Raw genomic sequence first — 23187 nt, forward strand, 5'->3', positions numbered from 1 at the left:
TGGGTGAAGCTCAAGCAACTGCTGACACGCGACCTTGCGCTGTAGACCTTTTATCAGTGCTGGTCAGGCCAGGATGTATGAGCGACAGCCCATGCAGCCGAGTCGTGGTGTGATATGCCTGGCTCTCCTGGAGTCCGCGATGATGGTCGCAAAGCGATTGTGCTTCTTGTCGGGCTTCGTCTCAGGGTAAGTGCTGTATTCCAACAAAATGCGTCGGTCATTTCCCAATTGTCAACTGTGCAACTTCGTCCCTCGCAGCTCCAACCTTATCAGCCACATCGTAAAGACTCCTCTGCACTTCTCCGAATACATAGCGCAGCAATTGCATCTGATGCTCTTTTTCGCTGATGGCCCCGCCATTTCGATCGCCGTAGGTGACTCGATCACTCAACTCTCTCTCCTTCCCAGTGACTTTCCCTTCCAAGCCTTGGACAAAATCCTCAATGTCGCTCAGAAGTTGTCGATTGCCTTGGATCATGTCCTGCATCTCCTCGGTCCTCGTATTGAACAATTCAATCAAGCTCTTCGGGCCCTGTATTTCTTCTGCCTCCTCGCCCGGGAGTTGAATTTTATCTCCTTGAGCATGGCCAGCCCGGACGCTCCCCCTCAACGTCTGAGGATTATTCCACCATCCGCTTAGACCTGTGCCACCGTAGATACCGCTACCGTTCAAGTTTTCAGTCTGCGCATGAGCAACCTGTTGGTATTGCCTGGGCATTTTCAACCGATCGATGGCCCTGAAAACGCATTTTGCCTCCAGCTCATTCTTTTTCACACCACCATCCCTTGCCGCCACAATGGCCTCTGCATCGTTGCCTAGCCCAGCTTCCACCTCGTCCAGCTTCTGACTTACAAAGTCCACACCATTGGGTAGCGTTTCTCCAGCAGCGACTACGGTCGGAAGAAGGTCTGCTACTTCGGAGGCGAGTTTGATCTGATTGAGGATGAGCGTGTCAACCGCCTCGATTTCTTTTTGTAGGTCAGGTGTAAGCTGGTCAAATTTTGTGGTGGACCGCAGATGAGCAATGTCTATCTGCGCTTGAGAAGATGCGCCTGTTGTGGAGGTGTTCGCTTGCGGTTGAGCGGTTGTAGTCTGGCCTCTATGCAGCATGTGTTAGGACTTGCATAAACAATATCGAGAGATCGCATTGAGGGCACTTACAAGTTTAGGGGAGCCGGCGCAGCAGTACTGGTGCCCAAGCTTAGGACAGGTTTCGATGCTGAAGCGCCGAAGAGCGACATGATGTCTATTGAACTGTTGAGCGCTTCGATGGTGGCTTCGTAGGGGGAGAGATTTGCTTTGCCAAACTTCTTTGAAGCGTGAAAGACGCGCTGCGCGATGCAGAAATGTAGCCTGGGTTTAATGACCCGCCGTAAAGTTGAATGTCAAATACGGTGGCGCATCTATGCACTTCCTGGTCAATTGCCAGGAATGTTTCCAAGGTTCTTGGTTCAACATCGCAGCTTCATTCACCATGTCTATCATCTCTAGGCTCTACCAGCAATTGGAAATCTTCACATGGACCCATTTTCTCCGGCCAGTTCCACTATCCCCTGTGTGGACAGGCTGGGCCATTATGAAAACCCCTTTTACCCTGATTAGATAGGCGCAAAGTCAGCAGAACAACTGGGCGAGGAAAATGTTTCGTCCGAAATGTGTGGCTACCACTGGTCAATCTATCATTGACGATGCGCCGGGAGATTCTCAAGTTGCAGCTCCCAGGAGCTACTTCAAGAGTGTCCAATGGTCTGTACAAACTTGCCGCCTGTTCGATTTCATTCCTGACGAATAACAGGAGCTCCGATGGAACATGTCTAATCGCCAGCTGTTCAGACAACGCCGTCGATACTTTTGTTGTGTGAGTAAATACCTCCATGTTATCCTACAGTTCGTTGACACCGCACGTAGGCCCGTAGACCTGCTTGAGGAAGCATCAGAACCACGAATACTTTCTCCGTATTGCAGTATACAGGCGGCAGAGTCTGTCAAGGCTGTGGTCGGGTATCCGTTTTTCAATCTTCAGGATCCTTCCACCACGTTGATCTTATCGTCCATGAGAGATCATCCGATCCGGATGAACTCTGCTCTAACCGGCCAGCTGGTTGCATCATATCCGCTAGTCAATCCCATGACCGAGGAGTTCATCAGTCCCCATTCCTTGACGTTCAGCAGTCAGGGTGATCGCATCATCGCCGGATCAGAATCCTTGATCTCGGTCTTTGACGTGACTCGACCAGGGCAAGAGCCGGTTTCTTCGATACCCACCGGGCCGAAATGGAGAAAGGCAGCTGACTTCAGTGGTGCAGTCAATATGCGAGGGATTGTGTCCACGCTCAGCGTTGAGCCCTCAACTGGCCTTCTAGCTGCTGGGACTTACAGCCGGTGTGTTGGTCTGTACGATTCCTTGGGTCAAGGCGACTGCGTTGGGGTCTTCTCCGTCCAAGGTACAGGCGCCGATTTGCGAATTGGTGGACGAGGGATAACCCAGGTGCTCTGGAGTTCGTGCGGGAGATATCTCTACATTGCCGAGAGGAAAAGCAACGGTGTCATGCTCTATGATATCCGTAAAACCGGCCAGCTTTTGGCGTGGCTAGAGGGTCGAGCAGCCATGACAAATCAACGGTTGGGTATTGACCTAGTGGGCGCTGGCGATCAAGGGACCATCGAAGTATGGGCTGGTGGGCTTGACGGTCTCTTCAGGATGTGGAAAGATCCTCAACAAAAAGAAGGCCCGATCTCACCGGCATTCGAGTTCAAGGGCCACGACGGTAAGCATATGACACCTCCCGCCTTGAGACTTTATACTGACCTCTGCCAAAGACGCTGTCTCGAGTGCTGTGGTTCATCATGGTGGTGGCGTGCTTGCCACTGCATCTGGTCAACGGCACCCCACTGTGGAATGTGAAGATGTGCAAACAAAAGAGATGGTGCTAGATAAGAATGTGAAGATCTGGGAGTTATGACATATTGCTGTTGTCAACGACGGGCACGGATCCGTTTCTATGTCTTGTGCAGCCTATCCGCATTACCTTCCGTCGCGCACCAACTTGCCCAATTTTTGTAGCTTCCCTGGAGGTATTCCGGCAGCAAAGTCTGGCGCCATAATCCTGGCCAGTAAAGACAATCCAACATATTGTGTAGATAGTTGCTTTTGAGGATTATATTGGACTGGTCGAGGATCAGACCCGTACTATGGGGAGTGGGCCATTGGGCGACGCCATACCGTCCATGGACTAGCGTGGAGATGGTGTGTGGCCTCATTCTGACTTCCATTCAAGTTCTTCTTGATCGTTTCTGCTCGCTGTTAATGCTCTCTGTTAATGCTTCCTCCGACACAATTGCTTTGCAGTTGGCTATTTGGACTTTGCATCCCAAAAGCCCTATATATCATGAATGTCAAGGGATTCATAGGTGATGTGTCATGAATCGCTTGTCTCAACCACCTTTCCATCTTGTTTCGCGTTTCCTCTCACAAGGCGAGCATTTGGCTTCCCTTCCTGCTCTGGCATACTGGCTCTTTCTTGAATGCTTTTTTTTTCGCTGTGCAATGGGCTGACTATCTTGCAATTCCTCCATAAGATCTGCTTCGGCAGACGTATCGCGCTTGTTCATGAGCCTCTCGCAGGGAAAGAGCCGCGATTTGAAGTCATCATGTTCCCGTTCTCTTAACTTTTCCTTGTTTCTGGCCCAAGCATGTCACCTCATCCCTTGCCGGTGGTCGCGCTTGCGTTCTCAACTGGAGTCGCTTAGTCGTTGGTCTTGTGAAGAACCCTTTATAGCCGCAACTTGTCTTTAATTTTCATCTTTCACTCCTTGAGTCCTTGTGTTGTCATCCGCACACGACACAGAACTTTCTTTTTCCATAAGCCCGTCAAGCCCATCTTTGATCTGTTTGCTGAAGGCCTCGAGATCTTGTCGAGGATCTCGAGGCCTTGAACCCGTCTGTTGCTCCCATCAACAAGCTTACCCAAGACTTGCCAACTGGCAAGTTCAATTTCCAACCAAAACCGCCACGTCTGCAAATCCCAGGAGAGGCCCTAGATGGTAGGTCAGCACCACATACTGCTATCAATCACATACTGACTCCAAGTTGAGCTCGAGGCTGCTCTGATACTTACGATGAGGCCTTGGTCTTTCCACGAGATGACATGATGACCTTCTTTCAGATAGACAAGGCATCTTTCCAGTGGTCCGCCACGGTAGAAGAGCAGTTCATCGTTTCAGATGAAGGTCACAGGAAAGGGTCTGGCTCACCACGTATCAGCTGCGCCGGGCAAAACCCCAGAGCATCTGGCATAGCACCATGTGTCTTGTCACAGCCTGCCTCCTCCTCGACATCCGAAAATGGCTGAACATCGGCTGGTATCGGCTGCACATTTCACTTCACTTCAGGAGCAGAGAGATTTCTTGTTTCAGTCAGTGACGAGCAGTGCTGGTGACAAGACCGGAGTGACAAGGCGTGGGCAGTGATCCCAGCCTCCCCCCATCACAAGGCAGTTAGTGACGCAGTCGGCGAGTTACTGCCGCACTGTCACCTGCGGCACTATTCTGAACTGCCTTCCCCTCGTATATAAAAATATGTGCCTTGGCACGGTGATGGTGAGTTTTAAATATTTTCTCTCTGCACATCTCCGAGCTCACTTTGTGACTGACCATCTTCAAAGTCCATTGGTACCAAGTTAGATCTTCCCTCGTTGCTCTACAATCCATATCAAGTCGGTCAACATGTCTTCTCGCCAAAGTCAGGGTCACCACGACCCTAACACTTGCCCAGAGGTACAGGAAAGACTCAGCACCGAAGCTGCAGTCTACAATGTCGTCCAAGAAGTCCGCCAGATTCCTCAACCACAGCGAGGAGCCTCACAATACCTGAACACCCGCCTTGCTGACCTGGCCAAATCCGCAGACCTTATGGTCACCGAGGATGCAGAAGATATAGACACCATCTTCGAGACAGTCCTGCAAGCACGCATGTTCCGACAGGCTCTGCTTCCGAACAAACGCGGAACAGACACAACCATCCCGGAAACTCAAGAACAGTTTCGAGCACATGTCAAAGTCCTCTTCAAAGCTTTCAAATGTGTTCCCGACGAGTGTGGCTGCCAAGATGCGATCAAGCGGCCATTCAGAAACCAGATCCACGACAATTATCTCGTCGAATGTCTGTGTTGGGAGATCTTGGAGGCGTGCATCGAGCGTTCGAGAAAAGAGGCAAACCTCGTGGACGCATGGGAACCTGGAAAGTTCAAGTATAAGAAGGCCCACGATTTGACATTTGAAGAACGATTTGATAGCATTGTGGAAACCATGGCGACCTCGAAGACCATCTGCAAACACCTCTTCGATGTCAAGTACTTGCTCAAGGTCGTTGACGACCCAAAGACAAATGCCGAGCGTGTGGAAGCGAACCGGAAGCTCAATGGTCTCAAGGCGCGAGTCATGAAGAGAGGCAAGGAAGCGGAGGCCGAGGACAACAGACGGGCCAAACGTGTCAAGACCGAAGCACCCAAAAATGAAGAAGGCGACGCCGACGACTCTCCGTCTGTCAAGCAGCGGCCTCATTGTCGTAGTCGTGCGTCAAGCGCTGAGACGACGGCTGAAAAACCAGTGGCCACGCCTACACGACCACCGCTCCCCACTGTTCACCCGTCTTCTGTTCCTGCGAATATGTCTATGGCACCACCAGCCATGTATCACTCGCGCTATCCACGAAGTTTTCAATCAAGCCCTCTTCCTCATTCTAACAACGTTTTCGACCTCAGCCCATCTGGTCACGGCTCTCCAACAGGGATGTTCGGCAACCCGTATCGTCCAGCATACTCGGCAAGCTACGGTCAGAGAATGCAGACACCGTCTCCAATGCAGCGGAATGTCTTGCATCAGATTTCACCAATGTTGGCCCCAGGCTATGCCACTGCTTCTGATTCTCGATACCATCCTACACATACCATGCACAGTTCCAGATCCGCTTCCCGAGCATCTACCCGGCATAGCAACCCCACCACTCCCAGCGACCAGGGTTCGTCATATCATAGTTGGTTGAGCCAGCCAGTGCAGGACAACCACGGGATCAGCTCTAGCTACAGCTCTAGCTACAGCTCTGGGGCATCCACAGTGATGCATGAATCATTCGCGCACTCTGCTGATGAAAATCCGCAATGGGATCATAGCTACAACTCTGGTCTGGGCGCCTTGGCCGATGCTGCAACCACCTTCGGCGACAATGACGGCATCAGGGCGGAGAAATCCCACGGCAACATCAACATGTCCGACCTTCTTACACAAGAAGAGGCCGCACACACGAATGGACAAGGTGGATCTACCGAGTCCGAGCACGAAGAAGACGCAGAGTACGAAGACGAGTGAAAGATCTTCCGATCTGAATATTCCTACATCCGTGGCCAATGACTCAATATCAGTCTAGCCACATTATGGACTCCACAAGCTTTCAGGGATGTACGAGCATATCAGTGAGAGAAGCACGGCACACAGTCACGGCCCTCACTGCCAGCAACAAATACTAGACCGGTATCAAAATCATCCATCAGACCTTGCAAGAGAGAATGCTTTGTTTCTTCAAGATTTTTCCTTTCTCTCATTTCTTGGAAATAACACACAAAGACCACGGGACAAAGACAGGTGGGGACACGAAATTCACATCTCTTTCTTTGCTGGCTTTGTCCTTCTTCCCCTCAAAGTATGGGCTCCACGGACATATCCACAGCGGCAGCGATACGCATAATGGGAGTGGGAATGTGTGGGTTTCATTTTCTTTCTATGGGACAGGAGTCGCGGAGGTGAACTGTCACGATCACAAGGACAGGGTCGGACAAGGGCACGGGCGCGGTCAAGGTGTCAGGGTCAGGGTCAAGGACATGGCTGCGATGACGATGACGAATGAGAGACAGAGAGACGTCTCAATGACAGAGATACCCCACCATTTTTGCATCGAAGAAAGGATTGGATAGAATATGGGCGTACCGGAAAAGGGTTTGCCTGTAACTTCATACCTACACACAGGTAATCGTGGAACAATGGTGATGGCGATGGGCCTGAACGGCGAGCACTGCTCCGCCTGTGTATAACTACCAGAGCAAGTAATCATTCATACATACAATGCGAAGATTAAGCCAATCTTAGCTCTTGACTGTGACAACAGATGGTCGGAGCGAAAGCTCGATCCAACTCAATCATCATTATCTACTTGGTATCTGAGATGGCATGCAAGTCATCATCATGTCGCAGACATTATAGTCGATTCTCGCTTGTGAGTTCGCGGTCCAATGCTTTTTGTTGTTTATCGTCACATCATAGGACAGCATTATAGCAGAATCTATTCTCCTCTGCCTCCGCCTCTGGCCCTGCCTTCGCCCCTGCCCTTTGTTACCTACCTAGGTAGACACTCAACCTTTCTTTCCTGTCCCTCCCCCTCCACTTCCCCCGTCAAAACTCAGACTATACCCGCCTCCCTCGCCCTGCACGACCTTGAACATATCGGTACTCAGACCAAACGGTTTCAATATCCCGTTGCCCAGGTCCTTGAGTTTGCCCATCATCTCGCCGACTTCCTTCTGCTTGGCGTCTTCGATCTTGGGAGGGAGCAGGACCAGCGCGTCGCGGACGGTTCTTTTGTCGGACATGGGCAATGTCTCCCAGTATTGAGGGGTTGAGGAGAGGAGTTTGTAGTCTTCGAGCGCGGAGCTGAGGTTGGACCAGGCTGAGAATGGAGCGGAGGTGGAGGAGGAGGGTTTTGACGGCGGCGAAGGAGAATCTTTGGATGCAGGTGGTGGTGGTATGGACATGTTTGACCTCGCCCGGGCGCGGCGGAGCAGCAGCTTGACGCGGATCCGTGTGATGTCGGCTTTCTTCGTGTCTGAGAGCTGGAGATTTTTCAGGGCCGCGGACTCGTCCTCCTCGTCCGAGGGGAGTTCGACGACGGTGTCATCTTGTGCCTCGGATTTCGCTTGGTCTGCGGGCTGCGGTGGTGATGGCCCTTCGTCGTCCTCTGACTCAGTGTCTGAATTCAACCGCCCATTCTCACTCTTGCCATTTGTTTGTCGCGTCGAGGACGATTTCTTCGCTCCAGTGCTCTTCTTCCCTGTGCCTCCTTTCTTTGCCTTGTCTGTCTTTTTCTTCTTGGTCGGCAATTCTCGTTCCAAGCCGTCTAGCCCTCTCTCGCAACGTTCGACCGCATCCTTCCACTGATCGAGCTTCAAGTGGCAAGCCGCGATATTACTTTGCAGCACGGCCATCTCGTAGTCCAAATACCGCGGCAGTTCCGCCAGTGCGCGCTCGTAGGTCTGGATGGCCGACTCATAGTCTTGACGGGAGAAGAAGGTGTTTGCTTGTGTTTTCAGGTCGTTGGAGAGGGATAGCATGCGGGACTCCTCGGCCGGGGAGAAGCGGTCTTGCTTTTGCTGCTGCACCGAGTGCGCGGAGTGGAACGAGGTGGTGGACGAGGTCGAGGAGCGGCGCGACGGCCATGATGGTGGATTGGGATGTGCTTCTGTGGGAGGAGAAGGGGGTCGCGGCGGCGGTTTTACTCGCTCGGGACGAACTTTGGGCCCGTCTGCCTTGAATGACATGTCTGCTGTTGAGAGACTACTCTCTCTGGTAGGAATATACCTAGATCCACAGGTATGGTGATCATGCAGGAAGTTGCAGTGAGCAAAAATGACAAGGCTGCGAGGCTGTTCGATGCGACCCGCAAGATGACGTTGTTGTATGTTCGTGTTCGGCGAGTCGGCTACTACTGCCCCCCACCGGGTGCCACCAAAAGTCAAGCTTGATGAGATAGACGGGCTGACGGGAGCAAATCCAAGATTCGTGGCACCCAGACAAAAACGTGGGATTATGCAGGGGTTTCAATACCACCGTGACCTGGACACTGCAGGTACAAAATCTACAGATTATCCTCGACCGGACTCTCTCCCCTCTCCACACCCAGTCTTTTTCCGCGAGGCCAACGCTTTGCTCTCCCTCCAAAATACCTTCGTACTTTTTAAACTCCCTCCAATATGGCGCCAGAGAATAATCCTTCAATGCAACCCCGAGAGTATGTAGCTTGCTAGACCTTGCGTCTCGCCTGCCTGCTATTTCCGTGCATAGAAAATGGGCTAACCAGTATACCTCCCACCCAGCTTCCAGCCCGTCCGGGCCTGCATTTTCGACATGGACGGCCTTCTCATCGACTCGGAAGACGCCTATACCGTCGTCACCAACACGATCCTGCGGGAAAACGGCCGTCCCGATCTGCCTTGGAAAATCAAAGCGCAACTGCAAGGTCGACCCTCTCACGCCGCGGGGAAGATCTTCCACGAGTGGGCCCAGCTCCCGATCTCGAGAGAGGATTTCACGAGGAGGCAGACAGAGTTACAAGCCGAGGCGTTTTTAAATTGCAAACCGCTTGCGGGTGTAGAGAAACTGCTGAGGAAGTTGCAAAGAGCGCATGCGAAGAGTCACAACGGAGCTCCCGCCTCCCCGGAACCGGCGTCCAAGAAGAAGGTCCACCTCGCGCTGGCGACGAGCTCGCACTCGAAAAACTTTGAAATAAAAACGAGTGGGATGAAAGACCTATTCAGTGTCTTCCCCCAGAGACATGTCATCTTGGGTGATGATCCTCGAATACCCAAGGGGAGAGGGAAGCCGTTACCGGATATTTACCTGTTGGCGTTGCAGGCTATCAATGAGACCTTGATGGTGGAAGGCGAAGGAGAAAGACCCATCACGCCGGATGAATGTCTAGTCTTTGAGGACAGTGTGCCTGGAGTCGAGGCCGGCAGGAGGGCAGGTATGCGAGTCGTATGGGTGCCACATCCGGGGTTACTCGACGTATACACCGGGAGAGAAGAGGAGGTTCTGGCAGGACTGACCGGTGAGCATAAAGAGGACGATCTGGACCACACGGAGGGCGTGCCCCTCATGGGTAGTCCCGGGTACCCAGGAGAGATCATGGACGGATGGGCAGAAACGTTGACCTCGCTGGAGGAATTTGATTTCTCCAAATATGGGATTGAAGTTGGTGATGAGAGAGACGCTTCAGGAAACGGCCGGCCCACCGTCGACGGCATGACGGACAAAGAGCTGGAAGAAATGACGGCGCGGGCGGATGGTAAACGGCATGCTCCCGAGGAACCGTCGCCTTCGCCCGTTGCCAGGACAAGGATATGATGACAATTGTTTTGAGAAACTTCCTTCGATAATCCCAGTCGAAGAGCAAAAGACGGAGAGCGAGGATAAAGCATTCCAGGTGTGTAAAAAGCAGGCATACATTGATCATTCCCGGAAATCATCCTGATCTAAGCAATGGCGTCTCTTCCGATGCCTCCCGTCCTGTTGTCTCTTCGGGCTCTACACTCGGGTTGTAGTGTATTCGCCTCTTCAATTCCTCCTTCTCTCTCCTCCTCCGGACGACCTCGAAATAGATTCCCATGACCAGCAAAGTGCCTTGCAAACAACCGGTCACCAAGTAAACACCCCATGCCGACCATCCTTCCGGTCCCAGTCTTAATGCAAGACTTCCGGCGAAAACGAAGCTGCCGGGTGTTTGAATGCACATCATCGGAATGCTCAGGCTCCCCACTCTCTTGAGGGTGTACGTGGTATATATTTGTGGAAAATACTGGATGCTCGCGAGGACGGTGGACAATATGCCCAGAAAATTGGCCCATGACTGCGCATGGAGGGGGGCGGCGTATATAAAATAAAACGATAAGATTGCAGTGATTGCGGCATGTAAGACGCAGATTGCGACGACGACAAGAGCGGTGCGGTAGGACGGGGCAAGAGGTGCATTCTCTTTCACGGGGGAGGGCGGAGGGATATCTGATGTGGCAGAGTAGTCGGGAGGGTTTACATTGTCGGCGATGTCCTCGTCAAGCGGTGCAGATGGGAGTTGGTTGCGAGGAAAGAATATCAGGAATAGGAGGAGGCTAGAAATTCTCCATGTCAGTCTCCAACACTGGTACTAAGCCAGACGTGTACTGAAAGTCGACATTTGGAACTCACATAACTCCGAAACAGGCCCACTGTACGCCCACCTGTGCGATGCCGAGTAAACCGGCCAGACAGGCAAACTCATCCACCTCACGACAACAGGCAATATCGGCTCGTGATCTTGGGAGGACAAGGATATTCGCAAAGGCGCAGGTACCACTGGTGGTGCCTAGCAGGACGAAGTATGGGGACAGCCCGAAGGAGGAGCGCAGACGGATAATGCGAATGTGTTGCGGTAGGTAGGATACCAGAATGCCGACAAGGATGAATCTATGAGAAGAAAAAAGTTAGAATTGGGGGGGAGGGGGAGCAGAATCAGGATGGAGACGAACAGAGAGAGCCCGAAGTTGGTGTAGCTGACTCGGGAGATTTCTTCGCAGTGCGGCTCCATGGTAGAGGATTGGGATGGACAGCCTTGGGCAAAAGAGGACTATACAATCGCGGGTGAGGTCATCTTCGGTTCTTTCTGGGTGTAAGACGATGGAAGGCGTTGGACAGGCGTGACAAGATGGTCGACAAGAGCAGATGATGTTGATTTTCTCAATAAGGCTAGTGACGTCTGATCCCGTATTAGGAAACAAGATGGTGCTGCCCTAGCATCAAGTGACTTGCATAGTATGGACAAATAACACGGGCTGGGATGGTGCACCCCGCACCTCCGAGTCGACTACCCGGGGAAGTTGTGGGCCGCTAGGTTCCCTGAGCCTCACTAACCTGAAACTGCCGATCCGCCCAAGGCGGGCTCCAGCAGTGACATCCTTGAAGGCTGGCCTTATTGAGGCTTCAATCAAACCACGGTCCGTTCACCAACAATCGAGAGGCAGGTGGCAGGGTCTTCCCCTTTGCCACCACCATTTTTACTGTCAAAATTGTCAAACTGAATGCGGTAGTACCTCTGCTCAGTCTATCAAGAATTCGTTCACTTCAACGCAGAGTCTGGCTCTGGCAATTTCTTCCTGCGGCACCTCCCCTTGCCCCGTGCCGAGACCTAGAGCACACGGCAACAAGTACGGCCGCTACCACACCATGAGCTACCGCCGTTTCTCCGTCTTCGTGGAGAACAAGCTCACGACGCCCCGGAACGTCCAAGCTTGGATCTTCTGGGCCATGGGCAACCCGATCGCCGGTGACGACGGCGACGCCTATGTATCTGCCCGGGTGCTACGGCCTCCGCGAGATCGGTCCTCGAGGATGGGAGCGAGGCGGCGCAGAACTTGAAGCATGAGAAGCTACAGAGCAGACCATCGACATGATCGAAGAAGTGCTTGCCGACGGCCGCATCGTCCCTGCATCTCCGGACGAATGCAGTCCTCTTTTATGGTGCTACCGAAACTTCGGGAACTCTAGGCATCGCCACACTCTTACTGCACAATGCATCCCTGCCAGCCTTCACGTTGAGCTGATACTATCTATAGAGTCCTTTCAGCGGACCTGCCGCGAAGGGCGATGATGGATTGAGGCAAGTCCAGCGTGAAGTAAGTGAAAAGAAAGCTAACCACATTGATGGCATCAGCTTCCCGCACAATCTTGCCCCCCTGCCACCAGGCCTGCATCAGACCTTCCGGCAAAGAGGCGACCCTTGCTTCTGCATGCATGTCGAATCCCTTCAATGTTGCATTGCCACAGGAGAAGACGACAGTTACGGCTCCAATTTTGGATTGTCTCTTCCGGTTCAATCGTGGCGTATTCTGGGGTGGCAACGCTGCCCTTCCGTACTCTAACTTGCCCTGCAACCGTCCGTGCAGCGAATCTTGGACGGGGTTTCGTGGTCCAAGACTGGATCTGGCAATGCAACTGTCCAATGCGAGCTCTTTGCTTAGCCATATGTCGCAGATCCTGGACGTCTCTAACCGACTCATTTGGAAGTGCCCCTTCACAAATATCCATCACGACAAACCCACCTTCACAGCTTCCGTAAGGTCAGGGTCCTCGCAGACGAGTGAGCCAGAGAAAACCCCTGCGTATATGGCGGGCAGAAAGCTTTGTTCCCCAGCTCCAAGATATTTCGCCGAAGTAGCATCGACATCAGCATCCACAATTCATCGGATATACTCCTCATAGACCAATCAGAGTATTCTGACTAGTGGATATTATAGTTGGCGCTTTGACGGCTCCCAGATCCGATGCCCACAACTAAGGGGTCCTTACATGAAGTGAGTGGTCACTTTATAGCAGTCAAAGTCGGCGCCCAGCCACACAAGCATTGACGCCGCTTCACTGTGAGTCGAGCCGCAACTTACTCCGCACAGATGCAGATATACTTCTCCTGCCAAGCCGGTCTTGGAAAAGCCCCTCGACATCAAGTGAAAGGGTCTGGTGAAATGTTTGTGGTATGCAAATGTGTGATTGACCATGCATACGCGCTGAGTATGTCTCCAACACTCCTGCTTAATTCCGACTGCCTATACCTCGGCACGATATGGCAATTACCCCTGACCAATTAATGTTGAGCTGCTATGCGCAAGATGGACCTTGCGTCCATAGAGCTTCGGTAGGTCGTAGGCATGTCTCTGAGAGTGCCCCCGTCATTGGTCCATAAAGTGGCGATACCTGGGAAAGCCTTGTCCTCTGTCTCATTCACAGGGATAGAGATATTAGAGCTCCACTCACACTAGCTATCTATATACCACTCCCTAGAGGTCGTCTCCTGGTTTCTGCATATTCAGGAGATCGAAACACGGACCGATCGACCCCGAGAATGGCGGCCTGTGAGGTCGCAAGATGCGATGGGGGTCAAATGACCGTCAAGCTTTATGCAGTGTTTCGGATGTGCCTACATAATATGTGGCTGTCACAGGTGTTTCAAACACATAGTATTCAGATCCCGAAGGTTCAAGCCACAGCCAAAAGTCCCTTCCAAGCCCCCTGCCGATCCCAAGCTCTCCGGTTTGGCTGAATATCATGCATGGCCAAAGGAGAGCACGACTTCGAGATGTGATGCTATCTAGACCGCTCGAGATGTATATATATCCTCATCTCTTCCCAAGTTCATCCCATCTTTTCATCATCATCAGCACTCATCAGCTCCAAACATCAACAGCTCCAGCCTTCACCAAACCAACTTACCTTTACCAACCACTTCCAACTTTTTTCTTTCGAAAAAATCACCCTCATTTCGCACTTCCAAATCACCATGTATACTCTTCTTCTCATCACTCTCGCCGCCACTGGCGCTTTCGCCGTTCCCACCGTCAAGGCTCGCGGCGGCAGCGAGAGCGGCATGGGCATGACCGTCGCGGAGGCCGGCAACCAGTGCGGCAACGGACAAGTCGTCTCCTGCTGCGACACCAGCACTTCAAGCCTCGCCTCGGGCCTCCTCAGCGGCGACCTGAACGGCATCCTCGGCGGCAGCTGCAGCCCCATTCCCCTGTCTCGTGAGTTTTCCCATCACTTGGTCAAAAAGAAAACCGGGGTAAACGTTAGTGTGTGTGTGTGTGCTAATTGTCGTTGCTTGCAGTCGTTGGCTTGCCAGTTACACAAGCCTGCGTTGGTAGCGAGGCCGCTTGCTGCACCGGCGACCAAACCGTAAGTGGTTTTCCATTTTTGCTCTGTTACACCGGGGGCTAACCATCAGAAGGGACTTATCAACGTCCAGTGCGCCGTCATCACCCTCTAAGGCACGGGACGAAATGTTCACGGATCTTCGATGGGTGGGGTGCGCCGCGCGAGCAGAATTCAAGACGGAAGATGGGAGAAATCGTGAACTCAGAACCGTGAGCTGAAGAGGAGTGCGGGAGTCAAAAATGGCGCTGGAAAAGTTGCAAAAAAGTAAAATGTGTTCTAGAAGAAAGAAAGAAAACGTCTCTGCGAGGATTTTGTCGGGAAATTGTCTGGAGGAATCTGGTTATTCTTCGATAAGTGATGGAGGGAGGATGGATGGATGCTTTGTCCTTGGACGGTATCTAACCCCCCCTTTTGTGTACTAGTATCAGGCATCTTTCATCTTGGCAATGGTATGGCATTTTTGGGCATTCCCAACTTAACTAAGTCTTAGGTGGGATTAGTTACCTGGTCCCCTATGAGCACCACCTATTCTAGGTAAAACAAGCCCCTACAATGGTTGGCCAGATTACCAGCTCTTCACAGGCTTTAAGCTGGATCTATTCAATAGAGGATATACAGGATATGGTGTTGAGGCTCTAGCTTTCTCTTGAGATTCCTTTGGTCGGGACTCATATGGTAGATTGAGGACTTGTTTGTCTGAGCATTTTGGTGAGGCTGCTATACGCCCCTCTTGCAGTTTCAGTGCCCGGTTTTCGGGACCCCTTTCTAACTGTTTTCTCCAAGTAGTACTAGGTAGTTGACCCAAAACTAGGGCAACCAACTGCGGCTTCAGGGGGCCCCTTGAGTTGGTATCACTAGTAGTTTACGCCAAAACCTGATGATTTCTCGCTTTGATACATATCAAGTACTACTATTGTTATGTACATAGTGGTTTGACGACAAACCAAGAGGTTAGAGTGAAGGATAGCGCGGCAACACGTTTTCCCGTATTTGGGCTGAGACTCCGAGTTATTAAGTAGCGAGGTAGATTTTACTCGCCTTGGCATTTATGAGCGAACTATTGCTTGCTGTGTGAGGACGATATCATAGAGATCCTTCACCGAAGCAGTAGCAGTGGCATCCTGACTTGTCCCATTGACCACTTGCACTATGCCAGACCTCCCTCATACATCTAATTGGGTGGACGGCGTGCATGCCACTCCCACCGCCGACTGCATTCAGGTTATCAACCCCGCGACCGAGGCCACGATAGGCACTGTGGACGCCACGCCGCGAGAGGCGGTCGATGCCATCATCTCCGGCTCCTTGCGCTCGTTCCGCCACGGCAAATGGTCTCATGCAGACGCGTCCGAGAGGTTCTCTGTCCTGTCCAAGGCGGCGGTGCTGCTGCGGTCGCGGATTCCGGAGTTTGTGGAGCTCGAGACGCAGCAGACGGGGCGGCCCATCCGTGAGATGCGCGCCCAGTTGGCGCGGATTCCGGAGTGGTTGGAGTACTTTGCGTCGCTGGCTCGCGTCCACGAGGGGAGGGTCACGCCCTTCAAGGGTCCAGTCATCAACACCGTCACGCGCTTGCCGCTGGGCGTGGTGGTGCAGATCACGCCCTGGAACCATCCTCTCCTGATCGCGACCAAGAAGATCGCCGCGGCGCTCGCGGCGGGCAACGTCGTGGTGGTGAAACCGTCCGAGCTGGCACCCTTGTCGGTCCTGAGGCTCGGGGCGTTGTTCCAGGAGGCCGGCTTGCCAGATGGGACGTTGCAGATCGTGTGTGGCCACGGCCGAGACACGGGCAAGTTCCTGTGCGAGAACCCCTTGGTGGCCAAGATCGATTTGACCGGCGGCATCGCCACGTACAGGGCCATCGCGTCCAGGGCTGGAGAAAACATGATCCCCATCACGGCGGAGCTCGGCGGGAAGGCCCCGGTATGTCTTCTCCCAAGTGTAGACGTCCAACACGCCGTCAGAGCCGCCCTTTTCGCCAGTTTCATCGCAAGCGGCCAGACATGCGTGACCGGAAGTCGTCTGCTGGTGCACAAGGGTATCTATGATCGGTTTGCCGAGTTGTTGGGGAGGAGAGTCAAAGCCCTACGAATAGGTGATCCACAGGATCCACAGACACAGACTGGTGCCGTCATCTCGAAAGCCGCTCAAGCGAGATGCGCCGCTTTCGTGGACCGTGCCGTCAAGGAAGGCGGCAAGATCCTCTGCGGCGGGAACGCGACTGCAGTTGCAGGGAAGGGCTTCTTCTTCGAGCCCACAGTCATCGAAACGCACCATGGCTCCGACTTGTCCTGCAACGAGGTCTTCGGTCCAGTCATTGCGCTCGTCAAATGTGAGTCTGAGGAGGACATCATTCGCATTGCCAACGACAGTCCCTTTGCATTGGGTGCGTCGGTCTGGACCAACGACATCTCCCAGGCACATCGGATGGCGGAAAAGATCGAGGCCGGTATCGTCTGGATCAACGGGCATCACTTGAACGACCCTTCGTCGCCCTGGGGAGGATTCAAGGAGAGCGGCATGGGGAAGGAGAATGGCGTGGATGCCTATGAGAGCTATACGAAGGTCAAGAGCACCGTGATCAACTATGGCATTCCTCCTGCGTGGTTCGACGAAGAGGTCGAGAATGCACGGTATGGGTGATGGATTTCCTTGCCTGGGATTTAAACACAGGCATCCGAGATCTTTCGAAGTTCAACATGCCTTCGATAGAGGCTGTGTCGTATGTAAGTTAAGGCTCCTAACTCATCCCGGGGCTAACATCCAAGTCCTCACACCATTCAGCGAATCACCTCAATCACACCTGGCTCCCGAACGATCAGGAAACGGTGCCTTTCTGCGAGCCCATTCGTCGCTTTTGATGGTGAGATCCAAGAGGAGGCCGGTGCAAAAATACAGCCGGAGAATCTCGGCGAAAGTCTTGCAGACGCGAGATGCCATCAACAAAAAGTCATTTTGGGGCTGCTGATGGTGTCAGTGAGGATAGTACGGTTGAACTACATCCGGCCGGGTCACACACTACTGATACCAGTTCCAGATTGACTGTTGACGCTTGCGTACTATCTGCAGATGCCTCAAGAGATGAGGCGTACCGTCAGTCGATAATATACCGATGTAGTCTGAACTAGGAGATCTAGCTGGAAAATACGACGTCGTTGATTCATTTGTCCAGAATATTAGCAGTGTATATATACCAGTCCACTGTTTGGATTCATTCATTCGCCCCATAATGAACAAAGGAGAAAAATAGTCTGCCGCTGAGGCTGTGTCGTTTCCGACGAGTCGAAATTTTTTCCAACTGATGATTTCGCCATGTTCTCGTCCTGGTGGCCGAGGGCGCTGTACATATATACGTAGATGGCTGGTTCTTTCTTTCTTTTTTCTTTTTGGGGGCCTTGGCTGGTCGAAAACAAAGGAGACTTGGGCCCGAGACCCTGCCCGGGGGATCGTTTTCGTGTTTAATGTCTCTGTCAACAGACTCTTCTTGCGCTTTTTTTTTTTGCGTCCATGAAACTCATTCCAAGGCATGGATGGCCCTCGTTTCGTCGAACTGGGCTATTCTCACTAGGCCACACCACAGAGGCCTACCTCTTCCCCCGGTTCGTCATGCATGCATACCTGATGGCGATGCCTCCTCCCACAAGAGAACCACCTCAGGCTTTTGTGGTGTTGAAGACATAGCCCTGAAAAACAGCGGTGACTTTGACGCTGTCGTAAAAGCCAATGACCTCGACAATCTTCCTGGCGCCCGTGTCGTCGAGCTCCGTCCTCATCAACCACGCGTACTGCATGTCGTAATTGGCACCATTCTTGCCCACCACGCCCTGACTCCGCCAGTTCACCGTCGCCCAGTCGCCGTCGGCGAAGATGTGCTCGACGATCGGCACGGGGAGAGTCACCAGCACGTCCCGCAACGGCGTGAGCACTTTGTCGATGTAGACCTGTTTGCCGTTGTACGTGCCCGCGATGGGGCTGCTTCCGGTGACCGTCCACACGAGGTCGTCGGACAGCGCGGCGGCGAAGGACGTGCCGAAATTGTCCAGCGCGACGGCCGTGAACAGTGACTCGATGAACGACCGGGTCGCCTCGGTCGTGCCGTTGACACACTTGCGTGGTGGGGACGGGTGGGCCTCTGCTGCCATCATGAAGCCCGGTCCCGATGGTGCTGAATGCGTCGTCGACGTCGTCAATAACCGCGGCTTTTGGTGGGGAGCAAGGCAAGACTCGCCGTGATGGAAGTCGCCGTTGCTGCGGGACGAGGAGGACCGGAAAGATAGCAGAAGTTGGAGGACCGTGATAAAGAAAACGGCCGCTCGGGCCGGGGACATCATTTTGGCCATGTTTGCAAACCCGGGGCCACCCCGGCTGGCGCTTGAGGGGAGTTACAGTACATGACAAGGCCCCCTCCCAATGGTGGTGAGCTCCGACATTTATATAGCTACCTATGTAACCCACACAGCGTACCGAGCATTTCTTCACCTCTCTGCCTACATCCCTCTTCTGGAATGCCCCCCTTTCTCTAGGATTTCACCGACAGTTGTGACACGTGTATGGACAGCAAAGCAAGCGCGCTTGGCGATGCCACTGGAACCACTAGGGCGTGCATTGGCTTGAGGGCTTTGGAGTCGGTGAAAGGCAAGGCCCGTCGCGTCGAGGTGTTAGCCATGGGGTCTTGTGGACATTGGCGAGCTCCTTGTCTCTAAACGAGCTGTCTTCAATGCTTGGGACGTGGACGAATTTGAACTTATGACTTGCTCAAATAGCACTGAAGTGACCCGATGTAGGTGAATGCGCTAGGCAATTCAATGGTGGTGTTGACAGTTGCTCCGTCATTCTCCTCTGGGTCCGGGTCTTCCGCTAAGATCCAATGACCAGACAAATGCCCAAGTCCCAAAATCGGGGACAGCTGGTAGTAGATGGAAGAGGAGGAGAGGTCCGTCTAGGTACCCAGGTATATTGCTTGGATACTACGATCTAGTCTCTATCCATGCGCCATGCCACCGTGATGATTTCAGCCAAAGATCTCAAGAGAGGAGGGTATCATTCATTTGCAAAAACCGGCGCATTTCCGCCATTCCATGCTTGCCTCTGCTTCTTAAAATTTCCCCATGCCGAACCCCCGGTCACTCTAATAGTCCTTCTGAGCATATCTACTCCTCATCCTCAACCGCTCACCGTACTGCGGTTGTGGGTCAGCAATGGACCAGACTGTGCCAAAGGCGTGCGGATGAAGAACCGGGACGACTCACCTTAAACAAGAAGAAAGGTATGGGAATAAAGGCAATAGAAAGAAAGCCCAGTGTCGAACTAGCCCAGCCGACTCCGAGATTGTTGTACATGGCCGTGGCGAATAGTGGGAACCCTGCGCCGAAGGTGGATCGAAAGAAGTCGTTGCCGGCCAGCACACTTGCAGCGTATGCCGGGTATGCATCTGCCAGGTAATTGAGGACCGAGTTGAAGAGCAAGAACGCGCCCACGGAGAACCAGGCCGTGCCGATAATTGGCACGATCCAATGAACATCCGGCTGGGCGGACCATCCGAACCAGAACAGACAGATTGGAATGGCAAAGGCGCCGACAAACGAAGGCGGAAGGCGCCATTCGGGTTGGAGCTCGCCCTTGTCATTAAATTTGGGCTCAATGTATTTCCGTTGATACCAGATGAATGGTGGAAGTATGACCAAGACACCAATGAGGATGCCCAAAAATGCAGTTCCTTCGAGACCCAGTCTGAAGCCGTATATTCCACTGAAGACGATGGGGAAACTCTCGAACCAGATATACAGCAGTCCGTAGATGAGAGCGATGTACATGTTCAGCAGGAAAACCATGGGTTCCGTAAAACACAAGAGGAAAGGGCGAACGAGAGTCATCATGGCGATTTCTCTGGGGGTCATTTGTTCGCCGATCAGTTGCGGCTCACACATGAGTTTTTGGTTGCCCGTCAATTTACGGAGGCGCATTGTGCGTCGGTAAAGGATGTTGGCCGAAGAAGTCTCTGGCATGAGAAACAGGAGGAGGATCAAGGTGAACCCAGAGAGCCACATGAGTTCCCAAATTGTCCACGTCCATCCTTTTGATTCTGCCGCAAAGCCCCCAACGAGAGGCCCCTGCATCGATATGTCAACTCAAAGCAACGTTGGAGGCACAGCAACAGCGATTGATTCGGATTCAAAAATGGTCTGTGAGAGAGGAGACAAACTCACCATGGTAGGTCCACAAACTGCTCCAATACCCCATACAGCCATCCCATATGTTCTTTTGGAGGGAGAATACATGTCCCCAATCGTGGCGCCTCCAGTAGCAAGAGGTGGCGATCCCACGAAACCTGTGATGAAGCGAAATGCCATGAGCATGCCGAAATTGGTCGCCAAAGCAGTCGGTACCTGCAGGATGACGAAGAGCGCCAGAGTTCCAATATAGATCGGGCCTCTTCCGGTCTGTGGTAGTTCCGACAAAGGACTTAGAAACATTGGACCAACACCATAGCCCAACACGAACAACGTAAGACCTAGAGTGGCAGCGACACGACTGACTCCGAAGTCTTTGCTCACGTCCAAAATCCCAGCAGAATATATCGAAGAGCCAATGTAGACAGAAAATGTCAATAGGCAGATCTCGAAGGTAACCCAGATCTTCTTCAACCGGCCCCAGTTTCGAGGGTTTTCTGGGTCGTCAGGACCGTACCAATCCACAATGTGTGCATCCCTTCCTCTCTCAGGGTCGACTCTCGTGCCACTAAGGGTGTTGACCAGCACATTTTCGAAGTCGCCGGCGGTTGATGCTGAGCCAGAAGAACGGCGAGAAGGTCCATGAGGATTGGCATTCGGGTGCTGACGGTCGGACGGCAGGTCTAACTGTTCCTTCGCCTCTGCTGGGATAGTGGTCTGGTCGTAATAAGACGGTGTTTCTCCTTGCTGCCCCTTTTCTTCCGTTGGCGGAGTAGGCGAACCAGATGAAGATCCACTGCGAAGGTCCTTTTCTTGTTCAGGGCTGGTCGTGCTGCCATGGAGAGCCATGTTGGCCGACTTCTCGACATTGAGGTATCTCTGCCATATTGATGGATCCCGCTCCTCGGGATATTGGAGAATCCTTCGTGCTGTAATAAGCCGCAGTATTTGTCCGACGACCGTGTCCCGAAAGAGGTCGTCCATGTTTCTTGTAAGTGGCAAGCAACAATCCCAAGACCAAAGAGCGTGTTTGGAGAAGCAAAAAAGGCCAAGGGAAAAGCTCAATCATATCTTAAGAGACGTCATTATCATTTTTCAGCCTCGAGGCGTCATGATGGAATGGGTGCCATCCGGCTATCTGCACGCCAAGACGACGTAGCGGAGGTTGAAATGATTTCCAACCAAGCAGCCATAACACGCAGCCCACATTATGATTGAATCGGCATGTGAAGCATCCGAGATCGAGAAGCGGACAAAAAGAGAGATGGCAATGTGCACTCGGCGATCGACCGAGTCAATGACGCCGAAGTGGAGACCGGGAATTGTATCGCAGCCTCGCACGTGCTCGGCAGGCGAAGATCCTTTTCCAGGGGTTTTGTCAGCCACTCGGTTTGTTCTGGTTCCGACTTTCTGGTCTGGTGGACCAACTGTGCCTTTTGAAACCCACCCTTGAATACTAGGTAATAGTAATCATGATCCAGACCACGCTGGTCGCCTTATCCCACGTATTTGCTGGCTGGATGCGGTTCGTCTGAATGGTAGTCCTGACACCGGAAAGGACAAACATCTTCGCGTACGGTAGCTGTTCGACGTATCTGAGAATCCACTAAGATCATGATGTGTTGGACCAGGGGCTCAGGGGCTTTCCGAATTCATGGCCCTTGTGCAGATATCCAGAGGGATGGTAGACCATTTCTTCCGCTCAGTATGATGTGGCCCCTGTCCAACTGTTTGGCTTACTATTGCGTTCCGAGAGCATAGGCTCAATGAGGGTGTCTCATATGGTGTGGGTTGTGTCGATGACTTGCCCATTCCGATAGGAGGAGCATCTCCCCGGTTGCGACAGGCAGGCTGCTGCGACTTGGACAATGTTCGCAGAATGGCAGTAGATGACTTCGAAACGCTGACTCTGCGAAGCGATGGTGGCATAGCGTTTCCCCAATTTCTCTTCATGTAGTCTCGGTCACAGATGCATTCCGTCCTCGTTGACATCGTCGTCCTCGCCTCCGAGTCTATCCATCATCTGCCGCCGCAATTCCTCGTCGGTCAGTCTTCCACCTGCGGTCCTCTCCGTTTCCGTTGTACTTGTTGCCGCCTCCTCCGAGGATCCGTTCAACTTCCCATTAGTATCAGCTTCGTGCCATTTGCCTCCTCTTCTCACCACCTCGCGTTTCAACAGCTCTACTCTCTCCCTCTGTCGCTCGATTACGATTTGGTTCTCTTGGATCGCATCTGAACAATCTTTGTCCCCTTCTTGTCTCGTACTTTCTGGGAGGCTGGCGTCTGATCTGATACTATCGATATATTCTTGGAGTTGTCTGTTTGAGCGTTCAAGGTGGGCGATGGAGTTTTCAATTTCCTGGGCCTTGGAGTACAAGTTCTCAGCAGGAAGGTCTTGAATAGCTAGAGCGAAACGGTCCGCGGAGATAGGCTGCGATTCGGCTGACATTTCGTTCGAGTGCTGGCTGCAGGTTGGATGAGCCTGTAGAAAAGAGATCACCTAAGGCAGTCACAGAAATC

The 23187-nt window shown here is 52.7% G+C and overlaps 11 protein-coding genes across 11 annotated transcripts; 5 read left to right on the forward strand and 6 right to left on the reverse strand.

Annotated features, from left to right (window-relative positions):
* Nucleotides 1–217: 217 nt before the first annotated feature.
* On the reverse strand, nt 218–1242 carry Z520_02014 (uncharacterized protein; the record flags this gene model as incomplete). Its single annotated transcript, XM_016772528.1, has 2 exons — nt 218–1100; nt 1163–1242. 2 exons carry the CDS (start codon nt 1240–1242, stop codon nt 218–220), a joined length of 963 nt encoding a protein of 320 aa, XP_016635998.1.
* Nucleotides 1243–1640: 398 nt separating this feature from the next.
* Nucleotides 1641–2964, forward strand: Z520_02015 (uncharacterized protein; the record flags this gene model as incomplete). The annotated part of the gene is made up of 4 exons (XM_016772529.1): nt 1641–1747; nt 1797–1859; nt 1910–2769; nt 2822–2964. The coding sequence occupies 4 exons, from the start codon at nt 1641–1643 to the stop codon at nt 2962–2964; spliced, it is 1173 nt and encodes a 390-aa protein (XP_016635999.1).
* Nucleotides 2965–4726: 1762 nt separating this feature from the next.
* Nucleotides 4727–6367, forward strand: Z520_02016 (uncharacterized protein; the record flags this gene model as incomplete). Its single annotated transcript, XM_016772530.1, has 1 exon — nt 4727–6367. One exon carries the CDS (start codon nt 4727–4729, stop codon nt 6365–6367), a length of 1641 nt encoding a protein of 546 aa, XP_016636000.1.
* Nucleotides 6368–7404: 1037 nt separating this feature from the next.
* Z520_02017 (uncharacterized protein) lies at nt 7405–8586 on the reverse strand (the record flags this gene model as incomplete). Its single annotated transcript, XM_016772531.1, has 1 exon — nt 7405–8586. One exon carries the CDS (start codon nt 8584–8586, stop codon nt 7405–7407), a length of 1182 nt encoding a protein of 393 aa, XP_016636001.1.
* A 432-nt stretch (nt 8587–9018) lies between these two features.
* On the forward strand, nt 9019–10171 carry Z520_02018 (uncharacterized protein; the record flags this gene model as incomplete). Its single annotated transcript, XM_016772532.1, has 2 exons — nt 9019–9056; nt 9142–10171. 2 exons carry the CDS (start codon nt 9019–9021, stop codon nt 10169–10171), a joined length of 1068 nt encoding a protein of 355 aa, XP_016636002.1.
* Nucleotides 10172–10289: 118 nt separating this feature from the next.
* Z520_02019 (uncharacterized protein) lies at nt 10290–11387 on the reverse strand (the record flags this gene model as incomplete). The annotated part of the gene is made up of 3 exons (XM_016772533.1): nt 10290–10932; nt 11009–11266; nt 11329–11387. 3 exons carry the CDS (start codon nt 11385–11387, stop codon nt 10290–10292), a joined length of 960 nt encoding a protein of 319 aa, XP_016636003.1.
* Nucleotides 11388–14129: 2742 nt separating this feature from the next.
* On the forward strand, nt 14130–14718 carry Z520_02020 (uncharacterized protein; the record flags this gene model as incomplete). Its single annotated transcript, XM_016772534.1, has 3 exons — nt 14130–14414; nt 14469–14521; nt 14592–14718. 3 exons carry the CDS (start codon nt 14130–14132, stop codon nt 14716–14718), a joined length of 465 nt encoding a protein of 154 aa, XP_016636004.1.
* Nucleotides 14719–15649: 931 nt separating this feature from the next.
* Z520_02021 (uncharacterized protein) lies at nt 15650–17140 on the forward strand (the record flags this gene model as incomplete). Its single annotated transcript, XM_016772535.1, has 1 exon — nt 15650–17140. The coding sequence occupies one exon, from the start codon at nt 15650–15652 to the stop codon at nt 17138–17140; it is 1491 nt and encodes a 496-aa protein (XP_016636005.1).
* Nucleotides 17141–18150: 1010 nt separating this feature from the next.
* On the reverse strand, nt 18151–18837 carry Z520_02022 (uncharacterized protein; the record flags this gene model as incomplete). The annotated part of the gene is made up of 1 exon (XM_016772536.1): nt 18151–18837. One exon carries the CDS (start codon nt 18835–18837, stop codon nt 18151–18153), a length of 687 nt encoding a protein of 228 aa, XP_016636006.1.
* A 788-nt stretch (nt 18838–19625) lies between these two features.
* Z520_02023 (uncharacterized protein) lies at nt 19626–21651 on the reverse strand (the record flags this gene model as incomplete). The annotated part of the gene is made up of 3 exons (XM_016772537.1): nt 19626–19676; nt 19747–20607; nt 20704–21651. The coding sequence occupies 3 exons, from the start codon at nt 21649–21651 to the stop codon at nt 19626–19628; spliced, it is 1860 nt and encodes a 619-aa protein (XP_016636007.1).
* Nucleotides 21652–22630: 979 nt separating this feature from the next.
* Z520_02024 (uncharacterized protein) lies at nt 22631–23116 on the reverse strand (the record flags this gene model as incomplete). The annotated part of the gene is made up of 1 exon (XM_016772538.1): nt 22631–23116. The coding sequence occupies one exon, from the start codon at nt 23114–23116 to the stop codon at nt 22631–22633; it is 486 nt and encodes a 161-aa protein (XP_016636008.1).
* Between the last annotated feature and the right edge of the window lie 71 nt (nt 23117–23187).

The sequence above is a fragment of the Fonsecaea multimorphosa genome (assembly GCF_000836435.1).
Source record: "Fonsecaea multimorphosa CBS 102226 unplaced genomic scaffold supercont1.3, whole genome shotgun sequence".
Taxonomy (NCBI): Eukaryota; Fungi; Ascomycota; class Eurotiomycetes; order Chaetothyriales; family Herpotrichiellaceae; genus Fonsecaea; species Fonsecaea multimorphosa.